Genomic DNA, 14,328 nt, shown 5'->3' on the forward strand with positions numbered 1-14,328 from the left:
CCTCATTGTTTTCCAGGGGGAATTGAGGCCCAGAGAGGACAGGTCATCTGCCCTAGGGTCACACAACCAACAAGTGGTAGAGTCAAGATTCTGACTTGGCCTGAGGCCAGAGCTGGCTCTTGAGAGCACTCCCCATTCCGCAGTGGTTCTGAGGTTCTAGCATGGGAACTTCCACCAGTGGCATGTAGGTGCATAGAGGGTCTATTTGTAGAGAGCTTGAATAAAATAGTTGTTTTCTGCTCCTTCATTAAATTTAAATCTAACTCTACTCAGGTTCTGGGGTACCCCAGCTTTTGCTTGTGTTCAGGTGCAGATAACAGAAGCTGCTCTTTTGAGCCACTGTAAACAGTGGGATGTAATGCAGTGTGGTTGGAAAGTGAAAGGGCAAGGACTCTGCTGGATCCAGGAGTGACCCCCAGGGTAACACTCCAGGGCTGGCGTCTCAGGAGCTGCCACCTGTGCCCCCCTGGGGACTGGGCTCAGGAGCCTGTCCCAGGGCTGACCCCAGCCTTAGCTGCAAGCTAGGGATGAGAAAGCCATGGTAGAACACTAGAGCCCCTCACACCTTCCGGCTCACACCAGCAAATGGCGCCTTGCCCCAAACTGGCTCCCCTTTGTCCTGGGTTCAAGCCTGTAAGAAAGAATGATGGAACCTAAGTCAAGTGCAGAACCCCAGTCCTAAGGGGGTCTGGGAAATGTGGTTTCTAGATCTCCAGTCCCCGCAGTTGAGGGAATGTGTTTGATCCCCCTTGTGGTCATTTCCTTGGGTCATGAGAACATGGCCAGGGAGAGAGTGCACTCCCCTGCAGTGCTGCCCCCTGGAAGGCCTGAGTGAGCCACAGGAGCTTCCTGCCCCGCTGGGAGAAGGGCCTGGTTCCCACCAGCACTCTAGCTGCCTCGGCACTGAATGGCTATTCCCATGATGCTGAGGATTGAACCCGGGCCCGCCCAAGCTAGGCGAGTGCTCTACCTCTGAGCCACAATCCCAGCTCCCATCTCGTAGAATTCTAATTCTTTACCTTAGTTTGGGTCTTGACTGGTGCTAATCACCATCAAAGAGAAGAAGGAAAGAAACATACCACGGAGTGAGGGGTCCCTGGCAGGAGCTGGTTTTGGCCACATGAACTGGAGTAGCGCCTTGTTGTCTCACATATACACTATGGAAGACAGGCCTCCCTTTCAGTGCCCAGAGAGGGCTAAGCAGACTGCACTTTGCTGACACTGAGCACATCTGATAGGCCTATGATTGCAGCTTTGTTCCCTAATTCCTGCTCCCAGAGGATTTTTCACAAGTGCTTCGGTGTCCTCCTGGGTATTGATGTTTGGGGTCTAGCCACAGGGCTGCGTGGAGCCTTCAGAGCATCTCTGTAAGGCTGAAGGCTGCTCCTTCACTTCAAGGTCCCCACCATACCCAGTCTTCCAGGTGTTAGGTGACAATTTGAGGATGTTAGTGAGAAGTGGCTATTCTGTTGGCATGGGGTTTGGGAGGAACCCTGCAACAGGCTTTTGAAGATGGGGTTCAAGTCCAGCCTGACTGGTCTCAGCGCTGTTTTCTCAAACAGAAAGTGAGGCAGCAGACAGCTTCCCAGGGTGATGATGGGTGCCATGCCATGCAGGAGACAAGATCATATCGGTCTGCAGAGTACTGTTATATGGTGACTTTTTTATTTTTTAAGGGCTGTGCCTGGTTGGGCCTGGCAGGTGTCCATCTCTGGGATGGGGCAAGTCCACTCAGCTTGCATCCCATTTGTGTTGGTCTGCTCGGGTTCCCATAACAGATTCCCACAGGATGGGGCCTCGACGGCGGAAAGGGTTTACCCACAATTCTGAGAGTAGAAGCCAGAGATCAAGGATCAGATCAGGTGTCAACAGGACTTGCAGATGTTCATCTTCTCCCTGTGTCCTTGCCTGGTCGTCTATATATGTGTTTTAGTCTCCTTTTTCATAAAGACCGGGTGGGATAAGGGTGCACCCTAGTGACCCCATTTTATCTTTTTTTTTTTTTTTTTGTACCGGGGATTGAACTCAGGGGCACTGGACCACTGAGCCACATCCCCAGCCCTATTTTGTATTTTATTTAGAGAAAGGGTCTCACTGAGTTGCTTAGCACCTCACTGTTGCTGAGGCTGACTTTGAACTCACGATCCTCCTGTCTCAGCCTTCCGAGTGGCTGGGATTACAGGCATGCACCACGGTGCCTGGCCCCATTCCCTTCATAAAGACCCTGTCTCCAAATGCAGTTACATTCTACGGTCCTGGGGGCTAGGGTTTTACAATTCAGCCTCTAATACCCTGGCTTGAGAATGGAGAAGAGTGGCCCCCAGGAAGACTGAGCAGCGCTGCCCTGGTTACCCCAAACCTAACCACATCAGCCCTGCCTCTGCCATCCTTCCTGTCGAGCGAGGTCCTGCTGTTCCTGCCAGGGCCAGGTCAGATGCTGTCCTCTGCATGGAGCCCCCAGCTGGTAGGCACTTCTCTTGCCTCTGGTCCACAGTTGTTTATTCCTGTTACCATTTTCAGTTGGGCTGTGGTTATCTACGGACCTGTCATCCCACCTCTGCTGGGCTTGCAACTCTGATGGAGGAGGAGGGGAGGGCATGACTGAGTGTGCCTTGTCCATCTTTCCCTGGCCTTGGTGGATGCTATGCCACACGGATGGACAGGTGTAAATCTATCTCACAGCCATCTTCACTCTGGGGCAGGCACAGAACCAGGCTCTTAGTAGTTAAGCTAAACAGCCCTGGCTGTAACAGAGCAGCCATCCTGAGTGGGCAGACAGGCAGGAGAGGCAGTACCAAGGCCATGTGATTAAGGCTGTGAGAAAGGGAAGTACGGCTGTGGAAGTGCAGGGGAAGCTCCAGCCCACTTAGGGGGTGGGGAAGTGACATCAGTAGAAGTGTCCCTAAGGAGGTAGGGCCCAATAGAATTGTGAAGAAGGTGGGTAGGGGGAAAAGAGGAGGAAGAGCAATCCAGGAGGAGTAAGCTGTAGTAACAAAGGGAGCAAGAAAAGTCAGTTCTAGTTCACACATTCTCTGGCAGAGGACTGCTGGGCCTCTCCTATGGGGGGTGAGTCAGGGCCTAGCTCTCTCCAGGGATCTGGACCTGTCGCTACCTCAACACATGGCTTCTAAAGGCTCTGCACCAGGGAAGGGAAGAGTCATGCAGGCTTTTAAATAATGCAGCCCAGAAGTGACACAAGTCACGACAACTCACATATCTCATCGGTCAGGTCAAGTCACATGACGCCACCCTCTGGGAAGTATAGGGAACCCTATGGGAAATTTGGTGAGCACATTCCAGGGAACACACTTGTAGAGGTGGAGGGGCCAGAAAATGTAGTGTTGATGGGAAATAATGGTCCCAGACCTTTGATCTCTGCAAGAAACTTGGTAAAGTAGATTCCCTCTGCCCACCACGTACCACTTACTTATGGGCATTGAAATTGTGGCTGGAAAATAGACCCAGGGAAGGAACAGAGTTTCAGAGGGCAGTGAATCTGCTTCCATCAGGCAGGGAAGGGTTGGTTTCTTTGAGATCCTTTTATTTGCTTCTTAAGGAACAGGGTTTAACATTGATCTTATTCCCTTTTCCCCTCCTCCCCTCCCTCTCAGAGTACAAGTATTTGCTGTAGGCTTTTGTTTTTGTCAGCTTTATCATTGCTGTGACCAAAAGATTTGACAAGGACAATGTAGAGGACTAAAAGTTTATCTAAGGCTCACAGTTTCAGAGGTCTCAGTCCATAGATGGCCAACTCCATTCCTCTGAGCCCGAGGCAAGAAAGCACTTCATAGTGGAAGGGTATGGCCAGAGGAAAGCAGTTGGGGACATGGCAGCAGGAAGCAGAGAAAAGCTTAGCTCAGCTCACAAAACAGATACCCCAAAGTCATACCCACAGGGACCCTCCTCCAGCCACACCCCGCTTGCCTTCTGTCACCCCCTGTTATCCTGTGGAGGATTGACACAGTGATGAGATCTAGGCTCTCCTAACCTAGGTATTTCACCCCTAAGCTTTCCTGCTTTGTCTCACCCGTGAGCTTTTGGGGACGCCTCCTATCTACACCATACAGCTTTTTATATGGAGATGGAATGTTTATGTCCTGTGTCCTTTAAGCTTCACAGAGAATTGTGGCCCCAAGTCCCAGTGTCCTCATGATCCGAGGGAGATGCTGGCAATGGCAGTGAGCAGGAGTGGAGGCCTGCTCATAAAAGGCGTAGGAGCACAGGGTAAGAAGAGTTTCTGCTTGGTTAACTTCAGAATTCTTCCCAGCTTGGGCTTTGTCTTTGTGATTTTCATTTAGATACATTATTATAATTTCTTTGTCTTCTCTAGGGCTGCGTTGTTTCAAAATGTGCTCCTTGAGCATAATTTTTATAACTCATTGAATTTATTACAATGATCTTTCTTTAATCAGAAGGAGTAGGGTTTGCTTTTTTGGTTGTAGTTTAGAGTTTGTGTCAACACTGAGAGATTAGCAGTGGCTGGGAATTAATTCATGCTTTCATTTCCCTTAATTAACTATGAATGTGCAGAAGTTGGCTGGCTTTGTGCATGCCAGTCTTAAAATTCAGTGCTTTCTGTAGACAACAAATAGTTGGGTCTTGTCTTTTGATTGACTCTGACAGTCTCTGCATTTAGACCATCAACATTTACACTGATAACCTCTAGGGTTGGGTTAATCTCTGCTGTGCTAATTATTGTTTTCTGTTGGTTGCCCTGTTCTTTGTCACTGTTTCTGTCTTCCACTCTCTTTCTTTCTGCTTTCTGTGGCTTTAATATATTTCCATTTCTGTCCTTTTGAAGATATCAGTTGCACATCTTAATTTTTTAGTGGTTGCCCTATAGTTTGCAATATCGTTTATAACTAGTCCAGGTCCACTTTCAAATAACATGACACTTCATGTGATGTGCAGGAACTTTATAACAAAGTATCCTGCCTGGCCCTCTTGTAGCATTGCTGTGTCCATTTCACTTATCCATCCTATAATCATCGGACACATTGTTGCTCTTATTGCCTTGAACAAACTATTACCTGCTAAATCAATTAATGATAAAAAAATTAAAAAACTTATTTTCCCTTCAGTTACCCCTTCTCTAAAGATCTTCCTCCCTTTATGTAGATTTGTTTTTTTTTTTTTTTAAAGTTTTGTATTTTTGTTTTGTTTTTTTCTTCTATTTAGGTCTGAGCTTTTGACCATGCATCTTTCTCTTTCAAAAGCTTTTTTCAAGGCAGGCATGTGTAACACATTCTTTTGATTTTTGCTTATCTGAGAAAGTTTTTATTGGTTCCTCACCTTTGAAGGATAATTTCACAGGATACAGAATTCTACATTGATGTTTGCTGTTGTTGTTCTCTAAACATTAAAATATTTCACACTACTCTCTCTTGCTTGCATGATGTCTTGAGAAGTCTGATGACATTCGTAGTCTTCCTTCTGTGCTTCTCTTTGGTAAGGTGCTTTTCCCTCTTTGGCTTCTTTGGGAATTTTCTCTTCATCTCTGTTTTTCTGTGGTGTGAATGACATGCGTAAGTATGGATTGTTTGGTCGTCGCTGCATTATCCTGTGTGGGGTTCTCTACTTTGTGGATCTGTGTTTGGAGTCTGGCAGTAATTTGGGGAAACTCTCAGAGAGCCTTGCTTCAGATATTCCCTTGGTTCTGTCTTGTCCTCCTGGTAGTCTAATTGTGTGTACACCACACTTTTTGTGGTCATCCTCCAGTCCTGGGATATTCGTCCCCTGTTTTTCCAGTCATTTTTCTCTTTGCTTTCCAGTTTGGAAACCTTCTGTCCACATGCCTGTAAGCCCACTCTCTCTTTCTCTGTGTCCAGTCTACTAATGATCCCTCAAGGGGAGCTTCATTTCTGTGAGGCTAGCATGTCTTTTTATTCTTTCTGAGAATTTCCATCCTTCCTCGTGTTGCCTGCCTGTCTGTTCCTTCACTGGGGCCTCTGGCCTCTCAGTCACAGCTGTTTTAAGCCCCAGGCGGATATTCCTCTGTCTCTGCTGTGTCTGAATCTGCCTCCGATTCTTCTGCCTCTTCACACCATGCTTTTGCCTTTGTTTTTGTTGTTGTTGCTGTGTCATCTGTGTCCCTTTGCATGGTCCTGAGCTTTAGAGATTGCTGATTCTGTGGCTGGGGTGACAGTGGCAGGTGTGGATGGCAGGTGAAGCTGCCAGCAAAAGCAGAAAATGTATTGATCTTATATACTTTTCTAGGGACAAAAGTGGTGACCATTGAGAAATCTCATTGTAGCCTCTGTGGCCATATTTAAGTTGCCACAGAAATTATTTCATCTTGATTTATATATGGAGATACTGAAAGAGCAGATGACAGGAATCTCCAGGAAGGAGCATTGAGCAAGACAGGCCATCAGCATCCCACGGGCAGTCCCTGTGCCAAGCATGGTGCCTGCCATGTGGGAGGCTGCAGCAGTCTTGAGTGAAATGAGCAATGGAAGGGTGTCTGCAGCCAGCCAAGATCTCCCTGGACCTCAGAATCTGTGGTCTTCGGACAGCTTTGTTTATCCAAGAGCAAGGCCCAAGGCCCTTGATGCTCAGCATCTTACCACTTTGCTGAGGCCATATTGAAATATTGAAGGGGTTCAGCTGGCATGGGCATCCACACACGGGCCAGTTCTTATCTAGTTATACTTGGCTTTGCACAGGAGGTGGGATGGGGTGGGATAGTGGTATTTGTATCAAGGACTAAGGAAACCTGTGTCCATTGAAGGATTTTGTGTGTCCTGAACTTTGCCCATTGGGGTGCATGTGGAAGTGGGGTATATGATGTTTTCATAGTACTAGACATCCTAAGAGGGCTCTGGATGTGACTGAGCAGCTGCACTGGCCCAGGCACTCTGGTTGTTTCTAGAGACTCCAGAGGACAAGATGGCAGAGAGGAGTTCAGCAGGGTAAGCAGGCACCAGGACGAGGGGCATGGGGAAAGGCAAGGCATTCCCCTGTGGGGCTGGCATTCCCCTCGGGCCTGGGGCCACAGCAGGTGGTCTGCTATTACCATGGTTGTTTATATGGTTATTATTTTCTCTGCAGGGGTAGGTTATGGTTGACTTTTGCTTTGGGAGGCGCCCTCTTGTGGATGGTTGGGGGAAGGAGGAACAGGGACCCATCCACTCTGAGGTGGCAAGGCTAAGGAGAGGCAGGAAGGATCCAGAGAGGATTTGGCAGGTGGAAGGTGGGCTTGGGGGGTGCGTGTGGGGAGCAGCACCAGCGAGAAGCGCAGGCAGGCCTATGCCTCCTACGTCAGCTCACCTGAGCTGGGTTTGGTTGGGCACGGGTCCACTCACTTTTCTTTCCCCTTGAAGAAGCACGTTCACAACCTGCTGGGTTCCTGTGGGGAAGGCAGGTTTCCCATAGCTAGGACACCAGCCAGTGAAGATTCCCTTTGCCTCCCTCTGTCCTCCTTGTCCCCTCTGAGCTCCGTGGCTGCATGCAGTCTTGGTCCGCCAGCTCCACACACTTGGAAAACCTTGCCCTGTTGCCCTGGGGAGTCACTGCTTGTGGAACACCGATGGCCTGGGCACTGTGCCACAGCAAAAGAGGCCATTCCGTTCCTCAGATGAGGCGACTGAGGCGCAGAGAAGTCAGAGCCCTTACACAGATCACAGGTGACTGCATCTGTCTGACTCCACAGCCTGACACTTTTCTGTATGGTCATGGTCAATCACTGACCACCTCAGTTTGTTCACCTTTAAGGTGAACATGCCACCTCAGAGGAGGATGTCCTGAGGATTGAATGAGATCATCCTCCGAAGGGGTTGTCATGTGCCTGATAAGTATTATGTTCTCATCAGATGTTCACTGTTCATGCCTTGTTGCCCAAAGAGAGGGGTGTGTGTGTGTGAGTGTGTGTGTGTGTGTGTGTGTGTGTGTGTTGGGGAGGAGTTGTGGCTGGAGTCTCTAAAGGGCTCCTCTGTGTGGGAAGGAGAGAACTCATTCTGGGGGCTTCTGAGTACCCGAAGGAGCTCAGGGCAGAAGTTCTGAGGGGCCCTTTTGTGCTGGGTTTCCTTTTATCTTGAGATTGGTCAGTGCTTTCTGAAGTGTGGCTGCCTGAGGGGAGTGTGAAGGGGTTTCCAGAGTCACTGGAGGGACTTTGGAGAGGGGATGGATGACCACTGATGAGTATGGGGGTGTAGAGGCGGGAGGTGGCCTGTGTGGCCCGACTGGGAGTTCTGTGACAGCTGGGACCTACTCTAGTCTTCTGTGGCATCCCCAGGCCAGCATGAGGGCTAGGTGCTCAGTGTCTCCTGTGGAGTGACTCTTCTTGGCTATGACTCTTCCTCCTGTGTCCTTGAGCAGTTCCTCTCCACTGTGCCTTGCTGAGCCTCTGGTGGGCTCATTGCCAGCAGTGGGCCATGTGCTCTCGGTTCAGGTCATGGCATGGTGTGCAGCCCAGGAAGAAGAACAGCCTGTGTTCTCCTGCAGGCAAGGACTTTGAATGCTCAGCGGCTTTGGGGCTGATGATAGGGATGTCGAGTGGTACTGGTTGTGCCATGGTATGCCTGTGGCTTGGGCTGGTGGCCTGGGGCTCAGCGTGGCCCAGAATTTTGGACGGCCTCGGCTCCTGCTCCGTTTCATTTCAGCACTGAGTCCTGTGCTGGCATAAATGGAGGACATGCTGTTGAGAGCTCTAGTCTTAGTGGCAGCTCCTGGGAGTTTATTTGTCCTGGGAACATTGAGCTGGGACTTTGGGCTGGGCAAAGGTGGGCATACCAAGATAAAGGTCAAGTCCTGCCCTCCCATGGCTGACAGTGGTGTGGGGACAGCAGGCATAGAGTGGCCTTTCTGCTGCTTTCCCCCCCTTTTCCTTCCAAGCCACCCTGAGATAGTCAGGCCCTGGGACTTGAAGCCATGTCTGGTGGCCTGTGGAGCTGAGCAGCTTCACGCGGGCTGTCAGCGGCACTGCCGCGGGCACGCAGCCCAACTGCTTTCTCCCCAGTGCTTTCCTTGTGTCCTTCTCAACTAAGTGCAGGTGTTTTCCTGCCTTCTGAGCTAGCTTTTCATTGCTGTGACCAAAATACCTGACAAGAACAACTTAGGGGAGGAAAGGTTTATTTTGGTTCATGGTTTTAGAGGTTTAGTCTGTGGTGAGCTGACTCCACTGCTGAAGCAGAACATCGTGGTGGAAGGGTGTGTGGTGAACAACTGCTCAGCTCGTGGCAGGGGGGAAGCATAGAGAGCAAGGAGGAGCCAAGGACAAGATACAGTCCCCAAGGGCATGCCCTAGTCACCGGCTTCCTCCAGCCCCACTCCACCTGTCTACACTTACCACCCAGATAGTCCATTCCAATTATTAATCCATCAAATAGATTAATCCTCTGACTAGGTTACAGTTCTCACAATCCACTCACTTCCCTTTCAGACATTCCTGCATTAGCACAGGGACTTTTGGGGGACCCTTCATATCCAAATCACAATATCTTCCTTTAAAAAAAAAACTACGTTGCTTTCTTTTGAAAGTAGTAGAAATAGAAATTTGGATTTATCTAGAAGAGTATAAAGAAGAAAACAAATATCACCTATAACCTTTTGGAGATGTGGCCATCGAGTAGCCACCACTGTATCCCTGGGGGTAGGGCCTGGCACCTTGCAGGTGCTCAGTAAATATTTGTAACCAAATAAAAAGAATGAACCAATATGTGTATCATAGAAAATTGGAATCATAAATTATATTCTGCTTTGTATCCTGCCCTTTTCGGTCTTGTGACATTAACCTTTCCCTAGATTAATGTCTGGAGTTTGCTATCAGGTCTTTGATGTAACTTACTGACTCTTGGGAACTGAGCATTGTGCTTTTGGGATGGATGGCCAGATGTCATGTCAGACTATCTCGAGTCAGTTCCTTGAGCATGTTCCAGGGTGGAATAAAAAGGTGCCGCTTGCTCTGTTGACTTCTTCCTCCTCATCAGGGCAAGGGTGGCAGGTGCACCTGAGCAGCAGAAGCTGGTTTCTGAGAGCTGCTGTGGTTATGAAGGCAGGCGGGTCAGGGGGCCAAGGAATGAACTGTGGAGTAAGCTCCAATTATAGCGCACTCAAAGCTGATGGAGGTCATGCTTATTGAAGACAGAATGCCTCCTTCTGGAGTGAGGGATGGGGATGCTGGTGACTCCTGGGTGATCCTGCTGGGCACTGAGAAGCAGTGTCCCTGTTGGAGAGGAGCCGCCTTCACTTCAGGTGGCCTCCGTCATAGCCTTCCAGGCTCCCTAGTCTGCATGGCTCCCTGTGCCCAGGGCTGCCTGCTTAGGCTGTGCTGCATCAGGGGCTGTGGCCTGCAGCACTGGGCATCTGCAGCTTGCCCAATGCACTGGCATTGATGAGGCCTCAGCCCACCTCCTCCTGGAAGCCATGTCCCGTGCTTTATGCCCCTCTCCCCAGCCCCCACCCACAAACTGAAGTCCCAGTGACTCCATTGTTGCTGAATGCAGTGGCCAGTTTCTGGCCTGAGGAGCTTCCTGTTAGCTTCCCTGGCTCTTCTTCTCTGTTTACAGTCTTCTTGCTTGATCTTCCCTGCCTTCTCCAGGCCATCTGACCCAGCACCACCACCCTCTAGCTGTGTGGCTGAACGTGGCTTACATTACTTCTCTGCTTTCATGTCCTCATCTGTAAGGACCTAATAACTAACCTACTTCATCAGGGGTGCCAAGGACTTCAGGACAGGATCCCTGGCTCCTGTCTTGGGATCTGGCACACACTCAGTGCCTCATGATTGTTCCCTGTTGTCACTGAGCCATTTATTCACTCATTCCACAAGTCTTTATGGAGAGCCTTTTACGTGCACAGAAGAGGCAGCAAGGAACAAAACAGACCCAGGTATTGTGTACTTGGAACTTACATCCTAGGGAAAATAGAAAGTAAGTAAGCATACATTTTATCATGGAAAGCACAGCAGGGCACGGAGAGGGAGAGGGAAAGTGGCACTGTGGTGCACTGCTGAGGCCAGCAGTGTGGCCGCATTAGTGCAGAATTTGGAGGTGGGAGTCAGGGTACAGCTTTTGCTCCCCCAGTTCCAGCTGTGGACCTTGATCAGGGTACCACTATTCTCTCTCTCATTAGCTGTGTGACATGGCTAGCTCTCAGCCAGTGTGTGCCTCAGTTTTCCTGTCTGTGATACTGGTGATACCCTCTATCTCGTAGAGGAGAAACCACTAACCTTACCAGGTCTAAACCCATTTCTCAAAGTTTGGTCCTCTGACCCTGCTTCACGAGTATTGGGAGTGTGGACGGGATATGCAGACTCCATAGACCCTCCCACTCCCTGTGCTTCAAGTTCTGAGGTGGCCTGGGACCTGCATTTGGAAATAAATACTCTGGTGATGCATGTTCACTGAGGTCTGAGACCAAGATCTACAGGTTGTGAAGATGGGGTCCTTTTGTCCTGATGAGGGCTATGCTGGAGTGAAGTTATGCAAGACGTGGTCACCCGGAAACACCACCTGGGGAGCTTGCTAGAGATTCAAGTTGGATTATCAGGGATATTGAACTCTGCCCTTAACAGCTTCCAAGTGATTGTGGAGCAGTTCATGTGAGGAGCACTGGGTCAGACCTGTGAGTGGAGGACATCCTCCAGTGGGGATAGGTGCTGTGCCCACAGGTGGTAGCTGTCAGGGGATGCCACTCCCATCTCATTTGCTAACTCGCCTTCCCTCCTTCCCCTAGGATCCCAAGTGATGGTGGTTTACATGGAGGATGAATTGAACGCTGCTCGACTGGCTAGCACGGGGGCGGTGGTCTCTGTGCCTGCAGGTGGGCGGGCGTGAAGCTTAGGATCTCAGAGTTTCAACCCAAGAGGAAGCATGTCTAAAAAAGGCCGGAGCAAGGGCGAGAAGCCCGAGATGGAGACGGATGCAGTACAGATGGCCAATGAGGAGCTGCGGGCCAAACTGACCAACATTCAGATCGAGTTCCAGCAGGAAAAGAGCAAGGTGAGAGGGCTGGGTGGTGACACTCAGAGGATGATATTGCCAGGGACATGTGGGGAGGGCATGTTCGCAGGCTGGAGCAGGATGGGCCCCTCCCCTGGGTCCCTCTTTCTCTCTGGGCCTCAACTTACCCCTCAGAGCCACATAGAGTGCCAGATGGGACCTGTCAGGCTGTGTGACTTCCCATGTTTCAGTTTCCCTGCAAGACAGGGTGATGATAGTGCTTCAGTGGGTTGCTGTCAGGACTTAGTACCACGTGAAGAACTTGGAAGGGGCCTGCTCCATACCATGAGCTGTTTTGTGCTCTCAGGGCAGGTCTGAGCCTTGGAGCCACTCAGGACAGTGGCTGGCTGGATGATGGTAGACTGTGGGAGTACAGCTAGAGCAGAGCCATTATGTGTGGCCTGTACCTCCCACGAGGGAGGAGCCCAGCTTTCCAATCCCACAGACCTGGCTCCACCCTCAGCTTGGCCCCTGCCTGGCTTCACAGTCTTGGGCAAGTGACCTAAGGTCTCCAAACCTCTGCATCCTCAGCTTGCACACGGCATGAGAATTACTGCCCAGTTCAAGGTTGTCATAAAGATCCCAGGTGTGATAAAAAGCCCTGTCAGTGTCTGTTGCCCAGGCACTGCCCTGGTCATTTTTGTTGGCATGGCTCTGACTTGGGTGATCTGAGGGCAGAGCCAGCCAGGGGCTCTGTGAGCACAGGAAAGGGTGGACAACTGGGCCTGTACCTGGGTGGCTTGAGATGTTGAGGGTCTGGCCTTTGGAAGGTTAAACCAAATCCCTGCCAAAGTCCCTGGAGCACAGCGGGTGGCTGCCTGGGAACTGCAGTTGGTGCCTGTGTTAAGAAGCACTGGGGCCCAGGCAGCTGCTGAGTGTAGGGGTGGGGGCCACTCCTGGCCTTGGCCCTGACTCCATTCCCAGGTCAGGATGGCTGCATAGAGAGCAGAGACTTGGGTCAACTTGGAGAGGGAGCGAGGAAGGCCTGGCTTCGGGAGTGTAGGGATAGATGCAGACCTCCTTACTCCTGGGTGTTCAAGAGATCGGACCTGGTGAAGTAGCCCCTTCTGGCTGTGTTTGCTGGTGGTGCTGACCTGTGCACATCCTGCCAGTCAGGAGGGGTTCACCTGCTGGGATCCTCTAGGGCTGAGAGCTGAGAGCTGAGTGCCCAGGCTGCAGGGGGCTGGTCTGTGTGTACAGAAGCAGCAGCAGCAGCTGTGGGGAAAACTGCACATCCAAGTCTGCTGCCTAACCATGAAGCCATGTAACTGCCCCTGCCTCAGTTTTCCCATCTGTAAAATGGAGGGCTTCTAATGTGTCTGCTTTCCTGGGCCATTTGAGGAAGAGTATGACAGTCAGTATAAGGCCTGAGGTTGTCCGTCACCTGCTCTCACTTGGCAGCCTGTTTCTAACATCTGGGCCTGCCATGTAGACAGCATCCTGTACCTGAGAGGTGTCATGGCCTCACAGTGACCTGTATGGTCAGGTGTGGCTTCCTGTCTCTGTAGGTGAGAAAGTTAGGGCTCAGAAGGAGAGGTGACATGCTCAGGTATATTGCCTGAGTCTACCTTGCCAGCCAGCAGGGACAAGGTGCCACACTGGGCTGCTTAAATAAACAGGGACTTATGGTGTCACCACAGCAGGCTGGAAGTCTGAGGTCAGGTGTCCTGGGCTGACACCTCCTGAGACCCTTCTCCTTGGCTGTGCTGTCTTCGTCTTCCTGTGGACCCACATGGTTTTCTTCTGCGTGTTGGTGTCCTTATCTCCTTTTCTTATGAGAACACAAGTTGGAGTGGATTAGAGGCCATCCTGATGGCCTCATTTTAATTTGATTACATCTTTAAAGGCTCTATGTCCAATATAGTCACCTAAAGTTCTGAGTGTCAGGACGGAGTGGGGTCCAATTCAGCCCCTCTGCCAGGTCAGCACAGCTATAGGTGGTGCTGGTAGGTGAAGGCCAGACCTGTGGGAGTCCCCTGTCACCAGGCTGCCCCCCTCCCTCTGGGACACGAGGAAATTCTCACATGAACGCATCTTGCCTGCTGAAGTTCTCCATCCAGCCCCCTTGTGGCCTCCTCTGTAGGACTTTACCCATCCGGTCAGATATTGGAGAATATCTGTTCGGAAAGAATTTGGCAGTGTGCTCTCTCTGGCTGTTTCCAAAAGCATAACTGTAAATTTTACAATTACATTTAAGTGTTATTTTTGTATGATCTAATAATAACTCAGTGTTACATTTATAGTGTCATTATTTTAACAAAGGACCCATTAAACACTGCAGGGCAAGGGAGTGTGGTAACTGTATCTGTTCATCTTTGGCCTTCCGTGCATGCTGTGTGCCCGGGCTGGGTGACATGCCTTTGGCAGTGACTGCGGAACAGCCCGTGCC

At 50.5% G+C, this 14,328-nt stretch overlaps 1 protein-coding gene across 6 annotated transcripts in view; it reads left to right on the forward strand.

Moving 5' to 3' along the window:
• The window catches only part of Jakmip1 (janus kinase and microtubule interacting protein 1), a 126,563-nt gene that overhangs the window by 44,108 nt on the left and 68,127 nt on the right, over positions 1-14,328 (forward strand). For 5 of the 6 annotated variants that reach the window (XM_048784153.1, XM_048784152.1, XM_048784154.1 and 2 more), the window contains exon 2: positions 11,674-11,939. In XM_048784153.1, coding sequence (XP_048640110.1) covers positions 11,811-11,939 — 129 coding nt within the window. In that variant the 5' untranslated portion in view covers positions 11,674-11,810. Of the gene's footprint in view, positions 1-11,672; positions 11,940-14,328 lie in introns of those variants that run through there. The other variant, XM_048784156.1, reaches the window with a different exon arrangement.

Source organism: Marmota marmota, unplaced genomic scaffold (genome assembly GCF_001458135.2).
Source record: "Marmota marmota marmota unplaced genomic scaffold, marMar, whole genome shotgun sequence".
NCBI classification, from domain to species: domain Eukaryota; kingdom Metazoa; phylum Chordata; class Mammalia; order Rodentia; family Sciuridae; genus Marmota; species Marmota marmota.